General features: G+C 41.5%; 1 protein-coding gene across 6 annotated transcripts in view; it reads left to right on the forward strand.

Moving 5' to 3' along the window:
- The window catches only part of UNC5D (unc-5 netrin receptor D), a 524,296-nt gene that overhangs the window by 408,051 nt on the left and 95,928 nt on the right, over nt 1-20,317 (forward strand). For 3 of the 6 annotated variants that reach the window (XM_066380315.1, XM_066380316.1, XM_066380317.1), the window contains exons 5-7: nt 5,004-5,184; nt 5,961-6,128; nt 7,865-8,029. In XM_066380315.1, the coding sequence (XP_066236412.1) occupies nt 5,004-5,184; nt 5,961-6,128; nt 7,865-8,029 (514 nt within the window). The remainder of the gene's footprint in view (nt 1-5,003; nt 5,185-5,960; nt 6,129-7,864; nt 8,030-20,317) is intronic. The other 3 variants (XM_066380318.1, XM_066380319.1, XM_066380320.1) reach the window with 1 other exon arrangement.

A 20,317-nucleotide genomic window follows, 5' to 3' on the forward strand; every position in this document is an offset into this window, starting at 1 on the left:
ACACACACACAAAGGAAAGAAAAATGAGCATGAGCTCATTCCTTTGTGGAAATGAATAAAACCCCTTGTCTTTACTATGCAAGCAGCGTGCAGGGCCGCGTGGCACCCGCGCCACGGCAGTGATTTATGCTCCCTCCCTGGCCCCCAGGACCATTTGAGTTTGCCGTGGCTGGTGTGGGCGATGCTCTTTTCTATCTTATTTATTAAACTAGTCTACATCAGGAGCACTTAACTCATCAAAAATGTTTTTAAATTTCTCTAAGTGACAAAAGCATAAATCCAAGAGCAATTTGTCACTTTTATAAGCCCAGAAAAATACCAGACTGATTTCTTCATAAAGACCCTGCCATCAGTTAAATGGATGAACTCTTCGGTGACAAATAAAAAACAGCCCCACAGTTTTAGGAGTCTACCCAAGGCGCTGATTGTTTACAAACATAATTGGACTGATGGGCCTCAGTGATGGCGCCGTCAACACCAAGTATAATACCAGAATGTATGTGTAGCTACGACACCTCATGGGTCTTGTATTGATGTTTATCAAACTAGGACCTGGGGAGACGCAGCAGCAGACCACTGGACCTGTGGGGGGGGGGGGTAGGGGAGATGGCGTGGGCCAGGACAACTTACATATGATGGCACAAGTGCTCTGGACAGCTCCAGGGGGTGTGGCCGACACAGAAGGGGAAGGGCGTGAACGCTCTCCCCTGGAATCATGCACGCTTGGTTTAGGTTGTGGTGCACTCTGCGTCAGTCATGAGATCTTTCCTTGTCAATACCTTTTTCATTCTGAGCTTCAGATAACTAATTCAAGGAAACATTTTTATGGCAAAATACACGTTTGAAAACTGCTGCGCTACACAATGAGTAAAAGATATTTTCAAGATAAAGTGATTTTTTGTTGTTGTTGGGTGAATAGCTTTTTCTTGTAAGTGCCCCACTTACCCAACAGGAGCAAAAGAAGTTTACCCTAGTCTTTTCTTAAAACTTCTGCGAGCATATTTTCTTCCAATCATTTTTCATTTTTAAAAGCCTACTTAGACATAATTTTTGTTTTATAAGTTCATAACACTATTCATCCAATTTTGTATTTTGACTTTCATGTATTATGAGCATTTTCTGTGTCAGCACTCGTTGAAATCATTACTTTTAATGCCTATGTAATACTAACGCATATTGTTGAAACATGATTTATTTAAACAAAGCTCTATTATTTGGCACGCACATAGCTTTGGCATAATTTTTTCTTTTATTTCTTTTACCCCAAGTAATTTGTTATGGTTAAATTTTTGCTTGTAGCCATAATACTTGTTTTTTGTAAATTTTTAGGATCATAATTACAAGAGCAAAAAGCATTACTATCTTTAAACCTATTAGGTGGAAAGAAGTACTAGGTCAAAAGTGAAAGCAGACAGGGGAAGTGAAAGGAAAGGGACTTGCTATGCTAGTCAAGACCTCGCTGAGCAGGTACCCTTTGATCTGAGATCTGAATGAAAAGTGGAATTGAGCCATGTGGGCACCTCTGGGGAAGGCTGGAGCAAAGCAAGCAGCAGGTGTTAAGGCCCTGAGGTTGGAACTGGAGTTGAGCTTTCTTAGCACAGAAAGGAGTTGGTTAGGGCTGGAGTGATGGGAGCAAGGGTTACTTTGACCATTTGAGGTAAAGGATTGATGCAGGCTAGACAACAGAGGGCTAGCCTAGACTTAGAAAAGATTTACAATTTTTTTTTCTTTTTTTTGTATTTTTCTGAAGCTAGAAATGGGGAGGCAGTCAGACAACTCCCGCATGCACCCAACCAGGATCCACCCAGCATGCCCACCAGGGGGCGATGCTCTGCCTATCTGAGGCATCGCTCTGTTGCAACCAGAGCCATTCTAGTGCTTGAGGCAGAGGCCACAGAGACATCCTCAGTGCCCGGGCCAACTTTGCTCCAATGGAGCCTTGGCTACGGGAGGGGAAGAGAGAGACAGAGAGGAAGGAGAGGGGGCGGGGTGGAGAAGCAGATGGGCGCTTCTCCTGTGTTCCCTGGCCAGGAATCGAATCCAGGACTCCTACATGCCAGGCCGATGCTCTACCACTGATCCAACCGGCCAGGGCTTACAATTTTTTTCTAAGTGGGATCTGAGACCATTCAAGGATTTCAAGGTAAAAAGTACATGATCTGATCTCAATCAACAGTAGAGGCAACAATGGAAGCAGCAGACAGCCCCTTAAGAGGCTCTTGCTGACATCCCAGAAAGGAAACGGGTAGAACAGTGAGATAGATAATAGCCCATGCTCTGCATTCTCAGCAAAAATCAAACCAAACACAAAAATAAAAACTATGTGTGCATGTGTGTATAATTTTTATCTTTGCCATTTTGATAGGAAAAAAAATCCACTATACTGTTGTTTAATATTATTATTAGTGATGTAAAATATTTATTCAATTTTTTAATTGCTATATTCTTTCCTGTAATGAACTGTATACTTAATATTATGCCACATTACCTAGGATGGGATTTAAATATATAGAGTGGTTTTTGAACTATTCAGATTATTTCTCAGATCATCATCACATTAAACTTTTATCTATCAAATTTGTGGCACATATTTTCTTAGTTTGCTGGCCACTTAATTGTGTATATGATTTATTTTTCTGTAATTTTTCAAGTTGAAGCCTAACCTTTACTTGATGGTTGAGGCTTTAATATCCTCTGGGCCATGATATTTTTATTTTTCAATTACAGTTAACATTTACTATCACTTTTTTCTAGTGTCAGGTGTCCAACACAGTAGTAGACAGTCATGACCAAGATTTGGCCAGGAAAGCTTTCTTGGATGCAGGTGCTGGGGACTTCCTTTGGTCTCCATCTCCTGGAACACTGGCCCTAGGGTGCTTTTCTGGCTAGTTAACTCACTAGAAATAACTTAGCTATGAACCAGGGCCAGACTCTCCTGACTTCCTGACCAGCTGTTGGAGGGGAAGTGTGGGAAAAGATGACTGAGGTGGGGACCCAAGGGGAACAGCCTTCTAAGTGCTACAAATCTCAGGAGGAGGGAATTAACAAGGAGAAAACCAGGCAATTTACGGTCTGAATTTCAGAGCCAGGGGGAGAGGGGGTGGAGCAAAGCTCTCCTGACCTACTTTTAGCAGACCAATTTGTTCTTTCAGAAATCCAATCCTGTTGGCATGAGGTACGTGTTTTGTCGTGGATATTGGTGACAGTGTTACTCCCAGCTTTTATTTTCTTATAAATGTGACATGCGTTTAAATTATTTTCATCGTACTCATTAAATATAAAATTCATAAAAGAAGAAGTTGTGCTGGTTTTGTGTGTCTTGCTTGACCCAACTCTTGGGATGAGCTCAATAAATATTTGAATATTTGTCAGATAAATAAATGAACAACTGTGAAATGTGCACTGTTAGTAGGGAGTGGAGGACATTTTTTGTCACAGGCTGGTGATCAGATGTGATTTAAACTTGGTGGCACTGTCCTGCTTTGTTCAACAGAGCAGTGCTTCTGGGCTCAGGACCAGTAGCAGTCCCCACTCCTCCAGGCTGGACCGTGGTGACGCTGGCAGGGGCTGCCAGGTGGGCAGTTCAGGGCTTCTTGCCCTCGTGGTCCTGTGTCACGTGGCTTTTTCAGTGTGTCCTGAGGTTTTAGAGCAGTTCTCAGAGCTTCACTTTGGTGATTTGCTATCACTTGCTATCACTATCTTCAGAAACTGACCTTTCCTAGGATAGATTTGGAATGGTGGGTGATGATTTTTGGTACTCTAAACTCTTGTTTACATGGTGGTGTTTGAGATAAATAGCATGATAAAAGATCATTATAGGTTTTCTTCTCAGACATAAATCCCTTTCTATAGACCCCGACAACTTTTTATAGAGACCAGTAACATTTCTTTCTCTGTGTGCTGGCAGGCAGAAGGATGAACAGTCAGTCCTCTGCTGCCTGCGCTTCTGTGTGCTGTCTCTGTGGTGCAGTCGCTGCCCTTGCTCTCGGTGGCAAATGACTGTGTGCACCATATGCTAATACCAAGAGCTAACTGCTTATTGTCAAACATGAGGTGTGTCTAGTGCTACCTAGATGGTGAGGGAGAGTGGAAGTGTCGTCAGGCGCAGACACGGGGACAGAATGAGGAAGGAAAGCAGTTCATTCAGGGGAAGACTGGGCTGCTTGGTGCAAGAGGGGAGGTAAGGATGGTGCACCCCACCTGGGGGGAGCATGAGGGTTGAGGGAGCAGAAGGTTCCATCTGTGTCCTCTTCAGATGTCCCAGGAAAAGAGAAGTTTGGACCAAGGATAGGATTAGGGTGGAACTGGAGGATGAAATTAGGTTGTCCAGGAGCACATTAGAAAAAAACAAACCTGATGCTCAAAGAATGGGCCTTCACTGTGGTGGGCATCTCACCCACTCTGACTAGCCATTGAATCACTGACCGAGTAACTTAAGTTGTCACTGAAGGAACGTACACTCAACACTAGGGAACACCGTGTTTTTAATTTATATGGCCATAATTGTCCGAAGATATATCGCATTGGTCTTTATTAGTTTGTTTAAATTTAAAAATATTGACTTGACTCTTGGCTGTCCATATAGTAGCCTCCCAGCACAAAGTACAAGTTCCCCATGCATGTCGCTCTTCTGAGCCCCCTTTGCACTAGTTATTGAAGCATCGTCATGAGCAGCAGCAGCATTGTAATAACATGAAATATAATGAAGTGACCTAATTGCAGTCACCTCTTTTCCCTCTTCCGCTGCATTTTTCAAAATAGGTCAAAGTCAATAGGATATTTATGTCCTTTTTTGCCTCCTTCTTATTAACCTGAGTATTCATTCCCCGAGTATACCAAATTTACTAATCAAAGGGATCGGACAGGGAATAAAGGAGAAGGAAAAAATCATTGCTTTCGCTCTCTCCCACACACCAGAATTGCTCACCCTCCAATTCTAAAAAGAGGGGATTTTTTTGTTTGTTTGAATGACTTATAGGGTTAACATCCCTTTCTTCTTATAGGTGGAATGGCTGAAGAATGAGGAGCCCATTGACTCCGAACAAGATGAGAACATTGACACCAGGGCTGACCACAACCTGATCATCAGGCAGGCGCGGCTGTCTGACTCCGGGAATTACACCTGTATGGCTGCCAACATCGTGGCTAAGAGGAGGAGCCTGTCAGCCACCGTGGTCGTTTATGGTAAGACCAGCCCAAAGGCCAGCAATGGGTACAGAGTACAGAAAGCAGAGAAGTAGAGGGATGTGTATTTGATTATAATTTTGACTTTTTGAGCTGAGAGGTCTTAGGGGTCTTCCACTCCTGTGCTCTCTCTTGCCTTTCCCAGTTAGCAGGTGAGAACACGTTTCTAGTGCTACTAATGTTTGCTCTTCCATCCAATACTGGACTTGCATGAGATAGTCAGTGACATTTCCAATCCCTCGATTGTAGAAAATAATTTTAGAAGTTGTTTATTTTCTTCCATTGTGTTTATATTTGTAAAGAATTGAGGTGGGCATATGAAATTCACCAAAAACAAACATTACTATCTGCTGAATATCTCAGGTATTGTATAAAAGAAACTCCCAGCTCTTTAAGTAACGTCATTCTCTTCTACAATAGAACAGCCCTGGGATTTATTTTTGAAGCACTTAAAGTAATAGAAATTCAAATGCTGATATTTTCTTGTACTATGGATTTTCAAGTGCTTTAGAGATATGTTGATGAGTTCCTTTTTTCATAATTTCCCAGCAAAGACAATTATCTGTGTCCCTCCTTATATCAGACGAATAGACTGAGGGGCAGAGTGGAGGGAGGCGTCTGTAGCTAACCTCACGATGGAGCCGCCAGTGTGGGCCCGCAGGGTCCGTGGGTCCCTGGGTATCTAACTCACAACACCTGGCACAGTGGCTTGCACATAGTAGGCAATCAGTAAAAACCTTTCTCCTTTTTTCTCCCCTCCCCATTTTCTCTCTCAGTGAATGGAGGCTGGTCTTCCTGGACAGAGTGGTCAGCCTGCAATGTTCGCTGTGGTAGAGGATGGCAGAAACGTTCCCGGACCTGTACCAACCCAGCTCCTCTCAATGGTGGGGCCTTTTGTGAGGGAATGTCAGTGCAGAAAATTACCTGCACTTCTCTTTGTCCTGGTGAGATATACACACATTCCCTTTTCCCTTCTGATCCACCAACACTGTTAAGCTGGTGTGAAGCATTCAATACTGCCTTCTTTTCCAAAATTACCCTCTCCCGAGTTCTTATAGAAAGGAGTCTTTGTCCAAAATGCTAATGTAGAACTCAATGCAATAGTAAGACATTGGGTAAAATATCTCTGTTTTGAGGGCGTATTTCTTTAATACTCAAATGACCCTGGATGCTCACCATCAATAAGCTAAATGCTTTGAAGAATTTTTATACCACTAGTGTTTGGTTGGGCTAAGCCATGCCCTTCTCTCCCTGGGTTCTCCCATTTTGTGACATTCATTTGTATGATACTAGCTAGTGGAAATTGAGTTGTCTGTGGCACAAAACGGGCACCAAACATTTGACCCTTTATTATCAGTTACCAATCCACTAACCTTAGCAGTTTTAGCTTTGTATTTATTTACAATTCAATTGGCAGAGATTGTACAGTATCACAGCAGTTGATTTAGCATTTATTTGGTCTATGTTTGCCTTCCTTTCTGAATAAAGAGAGACTTCATTTGTGCAAAGATGGCTTTTATAAGTTATTTTGTTCATCTCTTCCTGGCTCTAACCCAATTTATACAATGAGAAATGGATGAGACGGAAGATGACTTTCTTTATGGAAAGCATATCCTCCCACTGAGAAATAAATTGATCCTGGGTCTCACATGCATTATAAAACATTAACTCCAAGGACACTGGACTAGTACCTCGTGTCTAAAATTTCAAATCCAGTTCTACTCAAAGCTAAGGTGAGGCTCTCACCAGCAGCTTATTCTTGGAGTTTCATTTTGAACTCAATCAATAAGCATTTATTGAGGGCTTACTATGTGCCAGGTACTGTGCAAGATACTTTTACAGATGTACCCTCATTGAACTCTATGTTGTGAGTTTTATTATCCCCAGTGGACAGAAATAGGCTGACTTTCTCAGGGTTGCTCAGCCAATAAATTGACAGACAGACACTCAGATGTTTTGCTTCAAGTTCAGTAATTCTTGTTACTCTTTTCCTAATTGCTCTAGATTAGAAATTACAATATCTTAACCCACATAAGCCTGGTTGGACTATTCCTAGGAGGCAATGGGACAATTGCCTCAAACAGCTGCCATAATCTCTAGGGTTGATTTTTAGTGGAATTTAGTTTGTTCGTTTCTACATAAAGCAGCAATTCATGACCCAAGAAATTCTATTTATGTAAGTCTTGGTATCTTGGGGTTTGACCTGTTTTAGTTTAATACTATCAATATATGTATATGGGTTCAACATTTTATTGTTTAGGGGCTTTTAGGGTTTAAAGATTGTTCGTTCTGCTCTCTATTCTAAACTGTCAACACCCAAGGTAGTGGGTTACAGCCCATTGTTTATCCATCCATCTAAGATGAGCTTGGGCGTGAAAGACTGGGAAGACTGGATAATGACATTATTAGCCAACCAAAGGGCACCGGTAATTCGAATGCTTGCCTAAATTCAGTAATTGGTCTCATCCTGAAATAGCTAAAGAATTGTACTACTGTTTTTGCTAGCCTGGCTCTTTAGGAAAGAAGCCATGGAGAGAAGATAAACAAATACATGTTTTGTTTTTGTTTTGGTGGTTATTGCTTTAAAATCCAGATCTAAGATCAACAGCAGTCCTGGGGTGAGTCTCCTGACAGCTGCCTCATTCATTCTAATGCTGGCTCCTTTTCTTTCCCTTCGAAGTGGATGGGAGCTGGGAAGTGTGGAGCGAATGGTCAGTCTGCAGTCCAGAGTGTGAGCACCTGCGGATCCGGGAGTGCACAGCTCCGGCTCCAAGAAATGGGGGCAAATTCTGTGAAGGTCTCAGCCAGGAATCCGAAAACTGCACAGATGGCCTCTGCATTCTAGGTAACACCTTCTGTTTAACATCTCAGTGTTTGTCCATAACATGAATGAAACATCATAATTATTAACTTTGGCCAAATAGCTTAGCAGAAAGCAAAATCTTTAAGAGCAAAAAAAAAAAAAATGAGTGAAAAGTATAGAAAAGTAGACAAATACATTTTTAGTAGAGATGGAGCTGTTTTAAATATTTTATTACTAAGTTTTATAAATATCTACACTTATTATTTCAACCAGAGAAGGTTTTAAGAGAAATGATGAAAGAAGACATTGTAGACTGTTCAGCTTGGCAATTCTTTTCTTTTATGAGCCTCCATTTTTAAGTTTTGTGAAATTCTGATACTGGTCACCAGGTTTATATTTTCTCCCGAGAATTTTACTGCACTATAACGCACTTAATCGCCTTAGGAGACCATGGACTTATGGCAAGGGACATGTGTTGTGACTCTTGTCTTACAAATGGGGGGGACAACATGTGACATTTGAGGGGAGGGGGGCTTTGTATCGAATTGGTCTGCCAGAGCGAGCAATAGGCATTCATTTCATAGCCCCCAGGCTTTATTCCTGAGATTTCCCCTTTCCTTCTCCCAGTGACTGTGTCTGAGGAAGCAGGACGGGAGAATCAGATAGTCACAGAGAGACAGGATTTCATTGGGTGCTGTCCCTTACTAGCTTTGTGACCCTGGATAAGTCACCTAATTTCTCTGACTGTAAGTACCCCAGATGGTACCTATCTTGGGTTATTGTGAAGACTGAAGGATGGAAGAGTTTGACTGTTTCATGGCACCGAGGAGGTGCTCAGTAAATACGATCCCTGTCTCTGCTTGCCCACTCCTTGAGCTAAGCTGTGTTGTTTTTGCTTAGGTCTGTAAAAAAGCAGAGATTCAGAGCATAGACCGAGAAAGCTTTCTTGGAAAATATACAGCAAAATATAATATAGCTCAATATTAATTTATCATCTTTTCAAAAATATATGTCCTTTTTATTTGGGAAAATGGCAGGGTGAAGAAAATATCAAAGTTGGATTTATTTTTCTGTGTCAATATAACTGGGTACCCTTGAAAGCAAACATATTCAAACATGCTGCTATATTTTTTAAAATAAGTCTATGTGGTTCACACATTGGTTAAAATGATTAATATGTTTAAACGAGCATGGGCTGATAACATAGAGAGCCTTTCTTATTTTTGCTAGTAGAGTATTGAGTACCTGAGCTTGTCAGATACAATACATAGGACTGGGCTAGAATGCAACCTACTACCAGTCTCAGTGATGAAAGCGCCATGTGCTCTAATAACTATACTCCAACCATTTGCCTTCTTCAAAATTTCTTCACCAAAACATAAGGCAACCTAACAAAATCTCAGTAAAAAGAAGTTTAAGAAAATATGTTTCTAACTACTCTTGACTGCCACCAGATATTTCTGAAATATACCATAGACGTATGACTATTTTTTTTTAGCATGTAGCCATATTTTAATTGATACAGTTAGGATTGTGACACTCATAACTCTTCTAAAGAGGCATTGGCAATATAACTATTTGGTTATTCATTGAATTTTAGATAATCATAATAATATCTTTCCCATCAACCACCAGTTAGGCTTGTACTTGAGGACAAAAATCTATGGAAAAACTGAGACTCATAGACATAGACAAAAGTGAAGTGGTTATGGGGGAGGAGTAAAGGGGACTGAAAATTAGTTTAACTTTGGGTGATGGGCACACAATACAGTGAATAGTTCACTTAGTATAAGATATACACCTGAAGCCTATGTATTCCTGTGGACCGATGTCACCCTATTAAATTTCTAAATAAAAAAAAATAAAACCAGGGAGGTGAAATTTATGAATAACAGGCTTAAACCTTAGGTGACTAATACTTAAGTCCTGGAGTTGCTGTTGAAGAAAGATAATTGTTAGCCCCTCAGATAAGAAAGAGTTGTTATCAAATATATAAATATTATTTATTGGTGTTTGTCAGTTGATTAGAAGTTGTTGCATGCTGAAAGGCACTACCAGTACTGAGTGTATTGGACAGCGAGATCTCAACTCTAAAATTTGAGATACTGTGTTGGTCAGGGTTCTCTAGAGAAAGAGAACCAATAGGATACATATATAAGATATAGGAGATATACAAATAGATAAAGGAGACTGAGACTGGTTATAAGGAATAAGCTCACATGATTATGGAATCTGACAAGGTCAAAATCTGCTGAGCCAATGTCTTAGTTCAGAGACGGGCAGGCAGGAAATTTTTCTCTCACTTTGGAAGGATCAGGCCTTCGACAGATTGAATGAGGCCTCTGGAGGCAAGTAGGGAAGGCTGTCTGTTGAAATGCTGGTCTCACCTGAAAATAGCTTCATAGAATAGTGTTCGGCCAGTCATCTGGGCACCTGATGGCCCAGTCAAGTTGACATAAAATTAGCCATCACAGATGTGTATGTACTTGGGAAGTTCCAGAGTTTAGTTCCTTCCTTGGTGTCATTCATGGCCCTAGTTCACACAGTTGCTTTAAGCAGTTCCTGTGAACATTGGCCATGCATAGTTTTAATCACATGTGTGTAGTTTAATGGATATCCCATTCCTACTTCCCATAGTGGAAATAATATAGCTGAGAACGTTTGTAATATATTTAGTATTGAAGGTGTGAGTTTAGAATGCTATGTGAGCCTTTCTACTAGATTGACTCATTCCTGTATTTCCTTTTCTACTTTAAAGCATGTGTTTTCTCTAGCATCTTTTGTCTCCATAGAATGCATAATTAATATGTCTATCAAGTGTGATCAAGAAGCTTGATGTCTACAGTGACTAAGAAATCATAGAGATGGATAGAGTATATTTACCTATCAGTGGGAAAGACATGTGTTTATAAGACTCCAACACCAGAATATATTCTTTCCCTATAGACAGAATGGCTATCAATGTCAACAAAAATGAATAGCATACTACTACTATCTCTACAGGAAGCCTTGAACAGCATTCTGGTTAAGAGATGCCAATACCCTTCTGCACTTCTTGCTGGTATTCTGTTCAGATGCTCTTGGGGAAACTAGCCATGCTCTGAAGATAGTCAGATCCAGTGAAGGCTGGGTTTGATTAAAATAGCACTTGCCAACAGCCTCATGGAGCAGGAGCTTCATGAAGGATCTAGGTCATGTTACAGTTTGGGAATTTCCTTCATTCTATTTTTTTCATCTATGCCAAACAAGACCCTAAAGCAATTCCTCAATTCCCAACTTCTCTTGGAGGGCCTATGATTCTTTGATTTTATTTAGCTTTTAACAGAGCATCTGGATTGCCTTTGTTGTCCCCGCGGGCTGCATCTCTCCCAGAGATGGAGCTGCCAGCACTGAAGGATCACTTTAATATTTGGGAGTGATTGTTGCTTGGTCATTTGTGACTGGAGCACAAAGCCATGGTGTTAAGTGATCATAGATGGCCACATCTAAATGCTCTCAACAAGAAACTAAATGCCCCAAGACTGGTGATAGAAAGATGAGTTAATCTTTGCCAATAGCAGTTAGTGCAAGGATCCAAATCGAACGTATAAGCTAAACCTCCAATGCCCTTATGACAGAACACTTAGTTTCCAGAAAGATAAGTGTGACATGATTGTTGAGAAACAAGAAACTTCTATGGATCTGTGTTTTTTGTTTGTTTGTTTGTTTGTTTTGTTATGGATCTGTGTTTTCTAAACTTAAAACATCCACATCAGGTAGTTTTGTGACCATCGCCCTTTCTACTTGCTGAACTTAAGCTGCCTCTATGCTCCGAGGATCACAGCCAGAGGTAAATAACATGAGCGTGCCTCCTTGGCAGGAACCGAAGGGGGAAAATGGCAGGGTATTTTAGTTTGATCCTAAGAACTAAGCAAAGCCTGCTCCCTCTTCCTTTATTCCTAGATCTGAAAGGAAGGGCTTGGCTTGAGAAGATTAAATGGATCTGCTTCCAAGGAGATTAGTGCCTTGAGGTGTAGTGAGACTCAAGCCTAGAGAAAAATGCCCAGGGGCCTGAAAGAGAGGAAATTTTCAAGGTTAAACTACCTGATTAAGATGTAAGATAGGTCAGCTCAACACCGATAGCTTCAAAAACTAAAATACCGGTTAAATTGAGGTTTTTGTTTTTGATGGATACATGGGCAGGAAAAGTTTCAGCTGACAGTAGGGAGACCACATCAAGGACAAAGACAATAGCAGGTTCAAATAAACAACCCCAAGCTCCATTTAATAATCTAACAACATTGTCTATTGAATGGTGCGCTTAAGTAACCTAAGGAAGCCCCTGAGAAGGTGAGCCTGTAATCATCGCGAAGTAAAGGTTGCCTTGGTAAGCATTTTCTCTCGGACCATCCTAAACCTCGTTGTTATCTGTTACAGTAATTACATAAGGCCCTTCCCTGTCTTTCCTAGGGCACCAAATAAGAATTTTCATTATGGAGTTAGCTCAGTGCATCTGAAACAGCTTTTATATTTTGCTAGTGGTTTGTGGAAGACCTAATTTATATATAGGATTATAACTGATGGGTGTCCCTTTGAAACAAAACCCATTATTTCCTTTCTTAAAGGCCAAAAGTCCAGAATCATACTTGAATCATCCTTAAAAACGTTTGTTGGATAAGTTCATATCTGAGCAGCAGCTGCACTGAACAATTGCTTAATTATAGCGTAGTTAAACTTTATATAGCCAAGAAATAAAAACGGCATCAGCAAGATAACGTGCTAGCGCAACCCATTCTTAAGTTGTCATGAAATGTCCTACTGCTTGCTAATTCTCCCAAATAGTTTTAATATTAAAAACCCATTGTTATTCCATTTATATACATAATACAGAGTAGGTGCTCCTTTTTTATTATAGCTGCTTTCTGCATAACAAACAATTGATTAATTCAGAGTTGCCTTCATGTATACTGCATAGCAAATGTGGATACAGTATTGCAAACCCACAAGAGTAATAAGAATGTAGGTTTTAGAACATATGGTATCATTAGCGGCTTAGCAACAATCTCTCCCCCATGCCCCAGTAAACACTTTGCCATTATGGGACTTGATGAGAAGACCAGTGAGTAACAAGCTTTAAAGAGACAGAGTGGAGTGGCTCATGACTAAAATTTCCATTGTGTTCAATTAAAAAAGAAAATAAAGCAGGGATAGCTCCATACTCGTGTTTTAGTGAAAACATTTTTTTTTAATTCTATAAGTCTAAAAGTTTCCCTTTTGTGCCTTTTGATAAGACTTAAACTCAAGTGTCATGAGTGGAATTAAGCATAAAGAGAATGAAAGTAAACAAAATACAACAAATAATCATAAAATGTCTCCCCTTTGTCATCCACCTGCTGTACACTTTTCTACTTTAGTGCCTTGATAATAAAAAGAGACTTCAGGTCAAGATGATGGAGTAGGTAAATGTGGTGCTGGCCTCCTCCCATTATCACCTCTAAAGTACAACTAAATTATAGAAAAATAATCACTGAAAACCACCTGAAAGACTAGCTGAACAGAATTCTTTAAGGATGTCGAGAAGAAACCACGACAAGAGTGGTAGGGGCGGAGATGTGAAATGGACACATCCCACGCCCACAGGGTCTTCATTGAGAATAAGGATAGATATTTTAGCTGTGAAGGAGCAGGGTGTCTCAACCCCATAGCCAGTTCCCCACCCTAGAACACTAGTGTGGGAAAGAGGAGTCCACATAACATCTGACTGTGAAAACCAGCCGTGGATTGCATCTGAACTAGACTGAGCTCGCTGCGGAAATCCAAGGCATTCCCCTTTGGGGGCTTGCACAGAGAGACTCAGAAACTAGCTCAGGCCCCATTGCATGAGCAGTAGCTCCAAAAGCACCAGCAGCATTTCCAGAGGAACTAAATTGACTAACTTCAGGGTGAGAGATGCAGGGGTCTGGGCTGTTCAATCTGAAGACAAAAGTGCTAGCAAAGGCATTTGTTCCTTTTTTGAATCCAGCCATCAGGCGCCAAATCTAAACATTCCACTGACCTAGCTAACACTGTTGGCCCTGCCAATTGCTGCCCCACTCCACTGCACCCAGATGAAGCCTCTTCCAGCAGCTTTTCCACAAAAGCAGCATGCACTGGTGCAAGCGGCACACTTTCCTAAAAACCTCTCAAATGTTCACAACCCCCAAACAAGTAGCAACTGATCTAGGCATACCCTGTACCTCTAACTAAGCAGCTGAACCTCACACAAGTGGTAAATAGTCTCAATTGGTATTTTAACTCATATCAGGTAGTCCCAAGTCTGGCATAATGTGTGGCCAGTGTTGGTGCAGAATAGAGCTTCAGCTAACCAACCACAGGCCTGGAACAACTGGCAGCAGCCTCAGTTCACATTATGATGCTCCCAGCAAAGGATCCCCAAGCCTGGCCAGTAGCATCAGCCTGTTTGCAACATAGCCCCTTCCAAGTGCCTCCAAGCACAGTACAAATGGCAACAAACTGCAGATTATTTTGTAGCTTACACCAGGTAGCCACAAGTCAAGCACAAATGGCAGTTGAACTTGGTCTGCAATGAAGCCCTTCCCAAAAGGCTTCAGAACCAATACACCTGATGGCCAGTTTAAGACCACACAGAGTACCAACCAGCTCCAAAAATGATACATCTGAAGATCAAACCTGGCTGGTACGAGAGGTCCTCAGAAGCAACACCTGTTCCATGGGATCAGCCCCCTTACAATAGATTATCCACTGTAGTTATAGGCAGCTTTCACAGCTGGCCAGCCTGAGGGTCAGTCACTTGAGCTGATGTGTAGACAGCAATCAGGGCTCAACTACAACAAGAGGGCACACACAGCCCCCATAAGGGATACCCCTAAAGCATCCAGCTCACATAGCCAGGGAGCTTGCACCACTGGACCTCACAGAACACCCACTACCTGAGACCACTCTGCAGAGCCTAGGAGACGAACAGCCACAGGGAGTCAGACAAAATGAAGAGATAGGAATATGTCCAAAATGAAAGGACAGGACAAACCTCCAGAAAAAGAACTAAATGACATTGACACAGCAATCTCCCAGATACAGAGTTCTAAACACTGGTTTCTCAATGAACTTAGGGGAAAAAAAAATATGAACTCAGTGAGAAGATTAATGAAGAGCTATAAAGAAAGAAACAAATAAAGAATACAATAACTGCAGTGAAGAATATATTAGAGGGAATCAAAGCAGATTAGACAGATGATCAAGTCAATGATCTGGAAGATATATTAGTAAAAGAAACACTAATTTGAAAAGATATATGCACCCCTCTGTTCACTGTAGTACCATTTACAATAGCCAATACAGCAGCAACCTAAGTGTCCATCAGTAGATGAATGAATAAAGATGTGGTACATATACACACTAGAATATTAGCCATGAAAAAGAATAAAATATTACCATTTGCAATGATATAAATGGACATAGAGGGTGGGTTATACTAGGTGGAATAGGTCAGAGAAAGACAAATATTTTATAAATTTGCTTATATGTGGAAGCCAAAATACAAATATAAGAACAAACAAAACAGAAACAAACTCATAGAAACAAAGAACAAAGTGTCACCAGATGTGAGAGGCTTCAGGGGAATACGGTTGGAAGGTTAAAGGAATTAAGAAGTACAAATTGGCAGTAGAAAAATAGTCACAGTGATATAAAGTATACTATAGGGCAGGGGTTCCTAAACTATGGGATGCGGGCCGCATGCGGCCCCCTGAGGCCATTTATCTGGCCCCCGCCATACTTCCAGAAGGGGCACCTCTTTCATTGGTGGTCAGTGAGAGGAGCATAGTTCCCATTGAAATACTGGTCAGTTTGTTGAGTTAAATTTACTTGTTCTTTATTTTAAATATTGTATTCGTTCCCATTTTTTTTTCCTTTAAAATAAGATATGTGCAGTGTGCATAGGGATTTGTTCATAGTTGTTGTTTTTTATAGTCTGGCCCTCCAACGGTCTGAGGGACAGTGAACTGACCCCCTGTGTAAAAAGTTTGGGGACCCCTGCTGTAGGGAATATAGTCAGTAATATTGTAGCAACTATATGCATGGTGTCAGATGGGTAACAGACTTATCAGGTGATAACTTTATAAGTTGTGTAAATGATCACTATGTTGTACACCTGAAACGAATATATGGCAACTGTAATTGAAAAGTATTTTTTTTAATTGATCTATGCCTTGGAGTCAGCACATTTTTCCAGAGGAGGTTTGGAGGGAAAAGGCCCTGCCGGGAGAGGCAGAGGCATGGGCACAGGAACTAGCACTCTTTTTTTTTTTTTTTTTGTATTTTCCTGAAGCTGGAAACGGGGAGAGACAGACAGACTCCCGCATGCACCCAACCGGGATCCACCCGGCACGCCCACCAGGGGGCGATGCTCTGCCCCTCCGGGGCGTCGCTCTGTCGCGACCAGAGCCACTCTAGCGCCTGGGGCAGAGGCCAAGGAGCCATCCCCAGCGCCCGGGCCATCTTTGCTCCAATGGAGCCTCGGCTGCGGGAGGGGAAGAGAGAGAGAGAGAGAGAGGAAGGAGAGGGGGAGGGGTGGAGAAGCAGATGGGCGCTTCTCCTGTGTGCTCTGGCCGGGAATCGAACCCGGGACTTCTGCACGCCAGGCCGATGCTCTACCACTGAGCCAACCGGCCAGGGCCGGAACTAGCATTCCTGGGAAGGCTGCAGAGGCGATGGAGTGATCAGACTAGAGCATGAATTTGTACTGAGGTGCTGTGGAAACTCAGCTGTATTTGCTATGATGGGATCCTTAATAGAATACCATACAGATGGGCAGAGGCGTTGGCTGTGGCTTGGAGGCAGGGGCGAATCATAGTAGAGTCCTGTGTGCTGATGCTAGAGAACTATCCCAGAGAGTACGGCTGTGAACAGAGAAGACTGACTATTCCACAGACTTCAGAATCATCTCCTGAAATATTTAAGATTACAAAGTCTGTGGAGGGTAAATTTAAACTGTCAACCTATGTCTTTTAGGGGGATGAAAAAGGTTTCAAAGAATCTGATCTATGAAGAAGGAAATAATAAAAATGGTCTTTGGAGATGAAAACAGGGACATGGCTGGTTTTGTGAAAAATAAAGTGGTAATCATTAATGATAATAACATACATGACCTGCTGCCTGGTGAAGAGTAGTTTCGGGGGTGGATGGGGTTTAATCCATACAGAGTGGCTCTAATGCCTGAATTTCAAAAATGACGTATTTGCGTAGTGGCCAAAACTCATAGGAGCCAATTTCAAATACTCTCAACCCACAGGTTCTGAGGACAGCCCCTTGCTCAGTCCACAGTTGGAGACTGACCGCATCTATCCACACGTGCAGCGCCTCCTCAGGCCTGTGCTCTGAGATCGCAGTGTGTGGGCTGCACCAAGCTGGCCACGTTTGTTCCCTGGCAAAGAACAGATAAGGCTGGAAGTGGATGTGTGGGTGGGAAGGTAGGGGTGCAGCTATAAATATCTCCTAAGAACAATGGATACCATGGAAATGCTTTGGGAGCATCCCATATAACAAAGAAAGCAAGAAATTAAATTTGGAAAAGAAATGAGTCACCATCAAAAATAAAAAAAAGGTAGATTGTTCTGTCTTATCTCCTCCCTCTCATAAATGTATTATATGCACACACAAAGAAAGCAATATTTGCGTTATAGTACGAGAGAACAAAAGCAGACTGCAAAATATTATATAAAAGACAATTTCATGTTTTTATAGTAAAAATGATCCATAGCTGTCAATTTCATGCAGTTTCCTGCTAATTTATGAGTGTATAAGTGTGCACATAATCTTTTTATCCTTTAAAAATTTAATTACATCATATGAGAGTGAATACACAAATTTCTGAGAATTTAAAAGGACACATACTTGTGGTATAAATTGAGAGGATTATTGTAAATCATACACTCTTCCATGGTGTAACATGTGTAGAAATGGAAAATGCAGAGATTACTTATACATACATATAATCATAAGGGAAAAAAGCCTAGACTTGTATATATAACCTAAAAAAACACATGACAATTTAAGACTCTATTAAAATTTAAAAAATACTCCTACATCTTTAGTTTAAAAGTACACAAGATAATTATAACACTGAGATATAATTACTTATTATCAATTTCCATTTACCCAGAAGGTACCTCTCGATGTATGTTAGACCCTTGGAAAACTTTTGATTTTCACAAACTGCAGCTCAGCTGCTCCTGGCTCAGAAGTCTATTTCTCTGCCTGCAGAATAAAAAAGTCATCTTCCTGCGCCCATCCAGATACTACAGCCACCCCGACGGCTCCTAGGGAGGCAGGACTAACCGAAGCTCAGTACACAGACCACCACCTCTGTTGCCCTGGACTGATGGTGCCCTCAGTGATTACAAAAACACAAACCCCAATTAATCAAGAGCTCTTGGAGTGCGGCCCAGGCATGGGTAATTAAAAATAAAAAATAAAAAATGGAACCTTTCCAGCTGACTCTGATGTGCAGCCAACACGAAGAACTATGGCCTTAAAGAGTTAATTTATTTATACTAAGGGGTCGTTTGAACATGGCCTTGGGGAGAGCTAAAATTCAAGCAGAGAAGACTTGGTTGACCAAGGCCAAGTGGGCGCAAGCCCTCAGCCTTGTGAGGAAATGATTATGCAGACAGAATGAAAGAACCTGTAGAGTCAGACAGGCAGTTCTTGCAAAAGATAGTGGGTCAATAAGTAGCCATCTCAGGCTCATGGATCAGAGACTATTCAGACATTTCAAGCTGGGAAAACGTTCCATGCTGGCATGACACTGGTATTTCAGAGAGAAAAAAAATCCAGCAGGACCCAATTTTGATGCTGATGCTAGGGGATGAAAGCTCTCTTGGGCACCGGTGACTTACAGCCTTTTCTGAGAGAGGATGCACACTGACAAGCAAGACGTGCCGGACCGTAGCGCACTGAATCCCACGGCAGAGCAGAAGCCTGTTGAATAATTTTTACTCTGTTCTAGAAAGTCATTTCAAATGGATTTCAAATGGAGTGTCATTAGTTGTTATTCTGCTGATTTATAGAGGGTGAAAGCTACTGAGCCCACAGGGGTCTTCTGGTCCCTGCCCTGTTTTATCCAAATCAGGAAACTGATGTAACTTGTCCTCAGCAGAAGCCAGAACTAGACACAAATGTCTTAACTCTCATTCAAGTGCCCTGAAATGCGCTAGAATTTGGAATTGTGACTCCTCTCCGAGAGTTATTTTTTCCCTCTGAACAAGTGATAATGCTCCTGTTTAGAATACTGTGAAATGATAATAATAGTTATCAGCTACCATTTATTGATGCTTAGCGTGTGCCAGCCCTGTGCTGCACACCTCACATCCATCATGCTTAATCCCTGGTACCAATCTTCAAGGAAAAGATCATTCCCGTTTCACTTTGGAGGACACTGTGATCACAGAGACAGAATACAAACATTCAAGATTTAAATCCTGTTCCAACTGTGAGAGTGTGCATTAATCCCATTATGCCACATTGCCAGGAATGACGTCACCAGAGCCGGCTCAGGCGAAGTGCCCCACACCTCTGTCCTGTGTGCCCTTGGGCCTGAGTTCTGACTTGGGACCTTAGCTCTGGCTTGTCAGTCACTCTTTCTCTCTTCAGTGCTACCCCTGGTAGAGCACTACCACCTCGGTGTTTTCACAGCCTGGCTGTATTTGATTTATTTTTCTAAGGAGTAGTTTTATATATCACCCACTTTTAATGCAGTTTCATTTTGCTACCTCTCTGTTGCTGTGGTTTAGAAGGAAGAAAATGCAGTTAAGCCCAGCCAGGCTCCTAAGCAGATGTTCTGCATGTCTTTCTGTGTGGTCCTAGCAATGCGTCACTTCAGATGGCTTGGCCTTGGTCTGCCAGCATCGCTGTGCCCATGCCAAATGCTGTCAGATAGCATGCAATAAGCAAATACTCAAGTTGGGTTCAAACCAGCACAGTCGTTTTATTCTAATTCTTGAGTGCATTAGCACCTGGACTTTGTGGGGACATCACATGCTCTCAGGAAAAAAAAAAATGTGGTATTAAACTTATGTGATAAGCAGAACATGAGTGTTGTCTGTTTTTAAGAAATCTGCATGAAAATCTGAATAAAATCATATCACATGGAAGAAATTATTGTCTTTTATGAGGATTTTTCATTTAAAGAAGATTTGCCAGAAATTGCCATTTGCCAATTAACTTTCCCCATATATTGGGGGGGAAAAAAGGTGGCCCATTTCCAAGAATGTAATTTCCATGCAACTTTTAACAGCTACTCCCTTAACAAATCAGATGGCAAAACATACAAGA

This window comes from Saccopteryx leptura, chromosome 4, assembly GCF_036850995.1.
Source record: "Saccopteryx leptura isolate mSacLep1 chromosome 4, mSacLep1_pri_phased_curated, whole genome shotgun sequence".
In the NCBI taxonomy this organism is placed as follows: domain Eukaryota; kingdom Metazoa; phylum Chordata; class Mammalia; order Chiroptera; family Emballonuridae; genus Saccopteryx; species Saccopteryx leptura.